The sequence below is a fragment of the Cyrtonyx montezumae genome, unplaced genomic scaffold, assembly GCF_038088225.1.
Source record: "Cyrtonyx montezumae isolate F1298 unplaced genomic scaffold, pur_monq_1.0 scaffold_3, whole genome shotgun sequence".
Classification (NCBI taxonomy): Eukaryota; Metazoa; Chordata; class Aves; order Galliformes; family Odontophoridae; genus Cyrtonyx; species Cyrtonyx montezumae.
In genome coordinates, this window is record NW_027072034.1 from 140,216,984 (window position 1) to 140,226,566 (window position 9,583).

General features: G+C 44.3%; 1 protein-coding gene across 1 annotated transcript; it reads left to right on the forward strand.

Moving 5' to 3' along the window:
* Window positions 1-534: 534 nt before the first annotated feature.
* LMOD2 (leiomodin 2) lies at window positions 535-7,082 on the forward strand. Its single transcript, XM_065743491.1, has 3 exons — window positions 535-940; window positions 4,292-5,656; window positions 5,993-7,082. The coding sequence occupies exons 1-3, from the start codon at window positions 668-670 to the stop codon at window positions 6,017-6,019; spliced, it is 1,665 nt and encodes a 554-aa protein (XP_065599563.1). The 5' UTR covers window positions 535-667; the 3' UTR covers window positions 6,020-7,082.
* The last annotated feature ends 2,501 nt before the right edge of the window (window positions 7,083-9,583 follow it).

Consider the following 9,583-nt stretch of genomic DNA (forward strand, 5'->3'; position numbering starts at 1 on the left):
CTCGGTGAGATGCCGCAGCATGCAGCCCTCTCCACTGACAACATCTGGCAACAGCTGCGGAGGAAGGACTCGATCCCGACTGGAGCAAGGCGAATTGACTGGCACCCCACCAAGTGATGTGTGGTGGGTGAGGTACGAGCGGCAGACCTTCTCCAGCTGCCCGCTCCTGCCGATGCCACGCTGTGATGGCAGTGTCACCAGAATGCCAGCAAGGCCGCGGGGCCCCACTGGGCCCCAGTGAGCCCGTTCCACTCGCAGCCCTGCGGCAGCCTGGGATTATGTGGATTTTCACGGCTCTTCCCCCCTGTTGTTAGAGGCGAGGCCGGCGTGAGGCCCGCAGCGTTCTCCCCACCCCCCACCCCCCGCAAGCCCGCTGCTCTAAATAAGGCAATGGTCACTGTGTCAGTAATCCCCTCTTCCAAGGACCTGCAAACACCAGTGGAGGGACATTCTTTCTGTTCAGATGTCTGGCTGACGTCTGATGCTTAAAACGGAGCATGCTTTCATCCCTCCGCACATTGTCGCAAGCCCCCAGTGGTTACTCTTAAAAGGGTGCCTCAGCTACGCAGGGAAACAGTTGCTGACCAAACGGGACGCGGTGTGCTCGATCCGGCCCTTGTGAATGCCTGATCCTTCCAGTTCCCTACCAGCCTGACCCAACGGGACCATGTCTACCTTTGGCTACAGAAGAGAGCTTAGCAAATATGAGGACATTGACGAGGATGAGCTCCTCGCTTCTCTCACGGAAGAGGAGCTGAAAGAGCTGGAGCGGGAACTCGAGGACATTGAGCCCGACCGCAACCTCCCCGTAGGACAACGGCAGAAGAGTCTGACAGAGAAAACACCCACAGGGACTTTCAGCAGGGAAGCGCTGATGGCCTACTGGGAGCGGGAGACCAAAAAGCTCTTGGAAAAAGAGCGGCTGGGTGCGTGTGAGAAGGTAAGGCACCAGGCGTTCCACGCCCAGCCACTACTGGGGCTTCTTCCTCCCTGCCGTGATCTTTCTGTCTCTTGCAGCATTTGTAAGGCCATTTTTATTTTGTTTAAAGCCTAATTACTTACAAAAAATATACATAGTGACTCCTAGAAGGCATATGAAGATGAGGATTTTGAATACAGTACATGTCAGAAGTGAAGTGGCCGAGAGGCTCCACTCTCTCTGGAAAGAAGCGGCATTGCAGCCAGCGGGGTTGTTGTGCTGCTGAGCATCCCTGGCTCCAGAGTCAGCTGGCAGTGGTGGTCAGAGGGTGGCTGTGAGGTATTCAGAAGTTGGCCTGGAGCAGGGAATAGGTTAAACACCTGTGTTCCCCTAAGAACAACTTAGCTGCTTGTCAAGTAATTCATTCCCCCAAATAAAAACTGTCATAATAAGTGCTGATTCATGAGCCACCAAGTGCGGCAAGGACTCAGTCTCATCAGGTGATGAGCACTATCAGCCTAAGCTAATGGCCATACTGGCATCCTCTGAGCCCTTACAAAAACAGACTGCGAGCCGGGGCTCTTTCAAAAAGCAGTCTTTATCTTTATGAAGGCTCCGTGTAATTTCAAAGCAAAGCAAGGTCTTGGGGATGTGAGTATGTTTTTTATGCTTAAGCTCTGCTCTGTACCACGTTCTGACTTACAAGGATGTGTTTTCCTATGTTTAAATAATTTTTGAAAAAATAAAAAGATGAAGAAAGCAAAACTGTACTTTCAACTTCAAACAGCCTTGATCCCAGAGTTCAGATCATTTGCAAGGAAATAATTACAGTCAGTGCATTAGATAAAATATTTTCTTAGAGAAAAATCACTTGGACTTGAATTAGTTTGTAACAATAATAGTCAGGATTTCTTTAGATGTCTCTTTAAATTAAGTGTTCCTTCCTGCTGGTGAATGGTGCTTTGCAGGCAAGCACACAGAGCACTAGCTGTCATCAGACCGTTAGTATCAGCTTGCAGACGTGGGCTTCACTCCCTATTTGTCAAGTCCCAGGAAGGGAATGGAAAGATGAATGCTTTTTTTCAGCTGAGCCTGGAATCCAAAACCTGGATGGTTCCAAAAACTTTCTGTATAGATCTTGTTCCATGTCATATAAAGCTTTTCCATGCCTGTATGGCATTAACAGTGCATACTGGCTAAGCCTAATAGTGCTTGGAAATGCCTTTATATTTTCAGATCTGAGAAGTGGGTTTCTAAATGTTTTCATAAATAGGGAAATGTTCACCTGCAGATGCAGAAGGCACAAATGCTCACTCTGCTGAAGGCAATAAGAAACACCTTCTGAGTCTCTTGAAAGCAATCTCCTTGCCCTTAACTGTCTAAAAGTTACACCTTACTTAAGATAGCTATTTGTGCCCTTACTATAGTTAGTGGCGAGACATCAGCCCTTCCAGAAGGCAAAATAATATAGATAGCCATTTAGGGGGAATGCCTTGCCCTTCAGAGGTATTTCTCTCTATATACTGACTATCTCAGGCCTTTCATTGAGGTGCTACCAAGAAGTAAGATGAAGCCCTGCAGGCTGCCAGCAGCAGTCCTTTGCTGAAACAAGCTTCTGCTCATGTGTAGTTATGTTGAAGACTGTAAGTGTATGTATCTGGGCAGATAAAAGCATACCATAAAGATGATTTCCTGGATAACTGGTGTTTTCAGCTTTTAAAGTTCTGCATGCATGTGCAGAAGCTGCAGATAGAAATCTCAGTGTCATAATAAACTGAGCTTAAACACAGCCTTGTTTCCATACGCAGTGCAGTGCCTTCCTGCTCAGAATCTGCAGGGCAATGGGGCTGGATCCCACACACCCTCCATGCACTGAGCTCTCAGGGACAGCGAGTGGGCACAGTTTGATGTCTTGTTTCCTTGGAGTCAAATTTATACGAACATTAACATGCACCATATGTTTTACGCGTGTCCCAACACAGAAATCTGTTCAAGATTGTGAAACAATACCGTGCAATCTGTCATTACTATGACTTCTATCTTTCTGTGTTTTTAGAACCAGATCATTAAGCAAACCTAAAGCTGCTCATGTTTTCTAAAACTAAGCTACCATATTAGAAACAGTTGTGTTTTCCAGAAACATAAAACCCAGTCACTGATTCTCCACAATGTATTCCCACTCTCCCTTTAGTATTTTACAAAGACTAAAACATGGATGGTGATAAAGTAGTTTATGCAACCACTGTTCTACCTTTAAAATTTTGTAAGGATTTACCAATGTAAATAAAAGGGGTTACACTGTGGCTTGTCCAGTAGACAACAAAGCACCTGAGCAATCCTTCTGGGCAAGAGGTTGAAGGCTGGTTGTAGCTTGAGGGCTCAGTCAGGGCCCAGACAACACAGCCGTGCTCCTGGAGCTCTCCATGTGGAGAAGGGGCTTTCCTGGGGCACAGTCTGTGCTGCTCCTGCACTGTTGTCCTCTGCTGCCACAACTGCTGAGGGCACCTGACAGAATTTGAGAAGTGGATCTAAAGCTGATGTTTTGGTGCCCCCAAAACACGCTGAAATAACCTTGGAGTTTAGAAAAGAAAGTATTGCTTGGGCAATGAGTTATAACATGTTGCAGTGTTGGAGCTGGCCTGAGAGCTGTTTTGGACCAGTGTCTTATCTCTTGGCAAACCTGAAGTGATCTGGGGTTTATTGAGATGATTACCTGCTGGCTGTGGGAATGCATCTGAATCTTTTCCTCACAAATAGCTTTGAACTGTCTTTAGAACCTTTAGTACATCCAGAGTATTTTCTGTGTAACTCCTGCAATTCCATATTATTTTGCACATCAATATGCATGTTGACACATGCAGACACTATTTGTATTCTAAATCATGGTTTTTAGCTTTTTGGGTGTGCTAATAAATGCAAGGGAGACTGAGCACTGATGTCTGATGTTTACAAAATCAACACATTTGTTGCTCACAGATCATGTTCGTTCTGAAATTGCAGTCTTCTGTTTCTGCTGGCAAGGATGGTTCCATAGTAGCCCCTTGCAGACATGCTGAATCATAGACAGCATGAAGTTCATGCATATCACAATGTCTTGTGTCAAGTTTTCTCTTGGAAGTGGTCTTTGACATCAGTAAAGCTAAGCTGAGTTACATTAAGCATACATATTTTAAAGAAAATGAAAGAAATATTGATAATAACGTGGTAGGTGCTGACATAGTTTTTCTGCTCATTTAACTGGCTTTGTTTCTGGGAACTTATTTTTAGCTTTTAGCATTAACTTAAAGTTCCAAGAGAATAGTTTTTGTAGAAAAAAGCGGTAGCTACGTTACTGCAGTTATGTTTAACACCCACGCCTACATTCCTGTTCAGGATTCAGAGCAAGAAGAAGACAATTCAGAAGACATTCAAGAAGAATGTTTCACAGAAAGCAACAGTGAAGTGTCTGAGGAGGCATATACCGAAGAGGATGATGAAGAGGAAGAAGAAGAGGAGGAGGAGGGAGAGGAAGAGGAAGATGACAGTGATGACGAGGATGAGGAAAAGCAAAATCCTGCAGCTAGTGAAAGATCTGTGAACTGTGAGGATGGCAGGAGTTCTGGCCATGTTAGACACAAGAAGTGCAGCAACGCGAAGAACAGTGAAAACTTGTTCAATGGCCACGATGGGAAAGACGCTGAAAATCTGAGCTTTAAAAGCAGTGCCATCCACCCATGTGGAAATCCAACAGTTATTGAGGATGCTTTGGAAAAAGTTCGGAGCAATGACCCTGAGACCACAGAGGTTAACCTAAACAACATTGAAAATATTACTTCGCAGATGCTTATACAATTTTCTCAAGCCCTGAGGGACAACACTGTAGTTAAGTCATTCAGCCTGGCTAACACACATGCTGATGACAACGTTGCAATAGCCATTGCTGGCATGTTAAAAGTAAATCAACATATCACTAGTCTGAATATTGAGTCAAATTTTATCACAGGCAAAGGAGTTCTGGCCATCATGAGAGCTCTGCAACATAACAAGGTTCTAACAGAGTTACGGTTCCACAACCAAAGGCATATCATGGGCAGCCAGGTGGAAATGGACATAGTTAAACTGTTGAAAGAGAACACCACTCTGGTCAAGCTGGGCTACCACTTTGACCTTGCTGGCCCAAGAATGAGCATGACAAGCATCCTGACAAGAAATATGGATAAACAAAGGCAAAAGCGTATGCAGGAGCAACGGCAACAAGAGTATAGTTGTGATGGAGCTATCAACCCAAAGACCAAAGTCTTGCAGAAAGGCACTCCTCGTTCCTCACCATACACGTCGCCTAAGAGCTCACCTTGGTCCTCCCCAAAGCTCCCTAGGAAATCAGCACCAGCAAAAAGTCAGCCTGTAGCTCCTGCACCCCCTCCTCCCCCTCCACCCCCACCCCCACCACCTCCTCCTCCTCCTCCCCCTGTTATTCCAGACAAGAAAGCACCAACCAGGAACATAGCTGAGGTTATCAAGCAGCAAGAAAGTTCAAAAAAAGCCTTACAGAATGGACAGAAAAAGAAAAAAGGCAAAAAAAGCAAAAAACATGAGAACAGCATATTGAAAGAAATTAAAGATTCTCTAAAATCCGTCTCAGACAGAAAATCAGAAGAAGGTTCACGACCCTCCACCCGACCCTCCACCCCACAAAGGTCTCTCCATGACAACCTTATGGAAGCAATTCGAGCAAGCAGCATAAAACAACTAAGGCGGGTAAGTAAGAGAACTTATTTCAGTAACCGATTGCGGATCGGATATAGTACAAGCTCAATTAATTTTAGTATGTAGATATTTAATAAAAACACTCCTAGAAATGTGAACATGAAATACTTGGGAGGCTGTTTTCCTCTAATTAGGTTTTTCTCAGCTCACCGATTTCTATTTAATTGAGACTGTGACATAAATTGGGTTACTTTCCTTAGATTCAGGCTTGTTGCCGGACGCGCATTAGCAGAAAGATCTTGAGGGAGGGCCAGCAACTCAGGGAGGGATTTTGAGCTACACACTATACAAGAAATGTAATGAGATTCCCCCCTCCCCGTTCTGTAGGTGGAGGTACCAGAAGCCCTTCGGTGAAAGCCGGGATGATGGAAGAAGCAGAGCACTGCAGTAGCCGAGGGAAGGCTGTTGGGCTGTTCGCCGGTGGTAAAATAGACTGTGTAGCAAGCTGCTTCTAAAGCATTCTCTTAGATTTGAACAATTTATCTTTTCCTTTCAGAGAAATAACCCCACTAACTACTAATCAATGCTTCAAAAATACATTTGCCTTATAATCTGTAAATATGGAGATATTTTTCTTTTTTTATTTAATGAGATTTCTATTGGGAAATTGCTGCTTATTTAGATATTCTTTTCAATATCTGATTGCAAATCACTGGACAAGTTCTTCACAATGAAATGTAATAGTTTACCAATCTGGTTTCTTCCTCTTTTTTTTTTTTTTTTTCATGAATTTACAATAAATGCAGTTTGAAGCTTTTAAGCAGAAACATAGTCCTGAGTTTTTGTGTGAAAAAACCTGTCAGATGTTTGTGGCAAATTCATGAACATTAGGAACTTCCCTCACGAATGAACCTGAGATCCTCCTCAACTACATCCATGAGGCTTATTTGGAGGATTGCCCCTGAGCCTGTATTAGTGCAATTTCATACTGACATGGAAAAGGATATATTTTCATAAGGCTATGTACAACTCAAATCAAGAAGTGGGCTGTATCGGGCCACTGGTATTGTGTACCAAGTCCTCAACATTTACATAACAGAAACGGAAGGGTGAGTGAACAATTAAAGTGTAGTTCAATTGAAGTGTAGCCCAGAACAGAGATTCAGACAGACAGTGAAACTTAAGGAGCAGACTAGCAATCAGGTAGAAGAGGGTATTCATGAGGAACTGACTGAGCAATGAGCTGGGTGTGAATTGTTAATATGATATGGTGGAAGATGAGCCAACACGATCTGGAGATGCACAGCTGATGGTATCTCATTGTAGACAGTGGTCTTCATGTAGTACTAGACAGTCTTGCTCTGTCCAATTAGACACGGTTCTGGGTGCTTCAGCTAATGTGAAGGCTGTGTTAACAAGAAGAAAACAAGCAGTGGCCAAGATATTGAAGGTCAAGAAGGCACACATTTTTAAAAAGCAAGTACTTGCAGCAATAAGTAACTTTCTTCTACATGAAACCACGCAGAAGAGATTATTCTTGGTTATGCAACATTGCAGTGGCTCTGAAAAAATACAGGTAAAACTGCACCTGGAAATATTCACCAGACAGATTTCCCCAGAAAGAAGGCAATGAAGTGTAACAGAGAAAACATGCATTTGTGAATTGCCTGAGAAGTCAGTGTTACAGCAAGAAAATAATGAAGATTTCTATTTCAGAATTATTTGCTTTGGTCATCACTGAGTAGAACTAACCAAAAGCAATATACAACTAACTGAAACACTTCCCAACATTATTCCTCTTCTCTCGTGGTCAAAACCTAATGTCACAGGAAATATGATACTCACAAGTAGTCTTTAATGCCTTCACAGTGGCAGAGTCTCCCATAGCATAAAAAAACAATAATATATGGTCAGTATACCATGATCAAATAGAAGCTGGAACTTGGGATCTTTTGAGGATGGAAGCAACACCAGAATGCAGCCATAATCAGGAAGGTACCTGCAACCTCAGACAGCTTTGTGAAGGATGAGAAGCAGCAAAATGTTTAATGAAATGACAGAAGCAAATAAATAGCTTCAAAAGGCAATGAAGATAGAGAACTCAGGGGAAGCACGATGGAGACTACTTGGAGGAAAGCAAGGAAATGGAAAAAAGACTTTAAGGAAAGAGAAAAAAAGGAAAAACCAGGAAAGTAATTGCATAGGAAGTGGAAACTGGTATCAAAAGGGAGGATAGTTCAGAGAAAAGGAATACTGAAAAGTGGCACATGAGGAAAGAGGATAAAACCTAGAAAAAGGAAAGGAGGTTTAGAATGCACGTTTCAGGTCAGTAATGGCTTGAGTGTAACTTCTTTACAGTTCATATATTTGAGAAGGGGAAGAGAAATTGACACAGTCCAAGCTGCAGCCTGCAGTTGCTGACACCTTGTTCATCAGTCCTGTCCCCGTCACTGCTCTGCTGATGGAGATTAGTGTTTCAGCTAAAATGTGAAGTCACAGAAGCGCCGATCGCTTGTGGTTATTTAAGCTCCTGAGGCACACTCCTTCATGAAGTGTCAGTTCTGTGTCCTGGCCAAATTCTAATCTGAGTAATTACCTTCTGCCTACATAAACTTCACAGCACTTTCACTTGGAGGCATTTCAAAGCCTGTCTCCTAGCAGAGCTGTGAGGCAGGGCTCCTAAATACACCTTGTTAACATTTGATGCCCTGCTGAAGGGGATGGCAGCTCCTTCCCTCCCTGGGTGGGCAGCAGTCCTGCTCCCTCTCCTCCCAGGAGCACAAACAGCTTCCAAGAAGCCATTTGTTTTCTTTTCAAATAGGTGAGGGAGCACCATATGACAAGCACACAGCACTGCCCTGGGAGATACTGTGTCACCTCCCAGTTTAGCACAAGCCAGCAGTGGAGGGCTGCCAAGTTGAGCTCCTGTTGAGTTTCAGCTCCGCTGGGTACAAACACTCTGTAGATGTGTATCTCCCTGGGGCCTTGGGCCTGCGGCCTGCTGCTGAGCTCATGTCACTCTTGACACCCTTTCCTTCAGTCACAGGAAGGAAAACAAGCTCCTTTGAAGGCTTGGCTGACTTCTGTTTGGCCTATATGGCCTATATGCTTTCATCAGGGCTGAGTGCCTCAACAAAGAGGCTCTGGGATGCAGGAAGTTCCTCGGTTGAACTTGAGGTGTTCCCTGCCCACTCTCTGTCACAGACCAGTCAGGGAAGTCATACACACAAAAATCTCTCATCTCCAAATGAACTGGTCAGCAATGGAAGAGCTGTGAAGGATAACCAAATCCTTGCTGTCACTAATGAGGTAAAGAGGCAGCAGAATGCAGCAGATTAGAGTGTCTTTAGGAACAGCATACATGTTCTTAGAACTTTATTTGTCTCATTATGAATTGCAGAAATGGCCAGCTCCCTGAAAAGCAGAAATACTGGAACTTTTTGATGAAGAAAAAAAAGCAAAACCTGCTTCCCCTGTTTACACTGAGCTGAATGTCTCCTGTGAGTGTTCCCCAAACACAGGCTGGTGAGGGAGAAGTGGATCCTACAAACCACAGGGGCTGCACTCTGTGATTGAGACCGACCAGCTGCCCTGTGCTGTGTGACACAAAGGCCAGCAGTCACCTGGCTGCCCTGAAGCAGGGTGCTGCAAGGCCCTATGCTCTATGTGCTCTGACCAGCAGCATTCCCTCTGCTGCAACCTCGTGCTGTGAATCTTCCCGGTGCTATATTGGCATGTGAGCACCTGTGCTGTAAAACAGTGCAAAAGAACTGATGTCCTGAAGCATCAGCTTAATGTTGACCTGTAATTGTCGTCCTTTAGTTTGTGCTTTATCACCTGGAGAAGTGCCTCAGCTTATAGAAGGAAAACAAACTTGAAGAAGTCCAAGAGATTCTGTTTTTGTGTCTCTGAAATTTTATGCCCAGCTGCTGGGCCCCTTGTTAAAAGTTTTGGATAGTGACCTGCGTTATCCTGCAG

What these genes read in the sequence shown, in the direction of transcription:
- LMOD2 (XM_065743491.1), top strand. Translation starts at nt 668, where the DNA reads ATGTCTACCTTTGGCTACAGAAGAGAGCTTAGCAAATATGAGGACATT. An exon ending in GGCTGGGTGCGTGTGAGAAG is followed by an intron (nt 941 to 4,291) that starts GTAAGGCACCAG and finishes ATTCCTGTTCAG; the next exon opens with GATTCAGAGCAAGAAGAAGA. An exon ending in GCATAAAACAACTAAGGCGG is followed by an intron (nt 5,657 to 5,992) that starts GTAAGTAAGAGA and finishes CCCGTTCTGTAG; the next exon opens with GTGGAGGTACCAGAAGCCCT.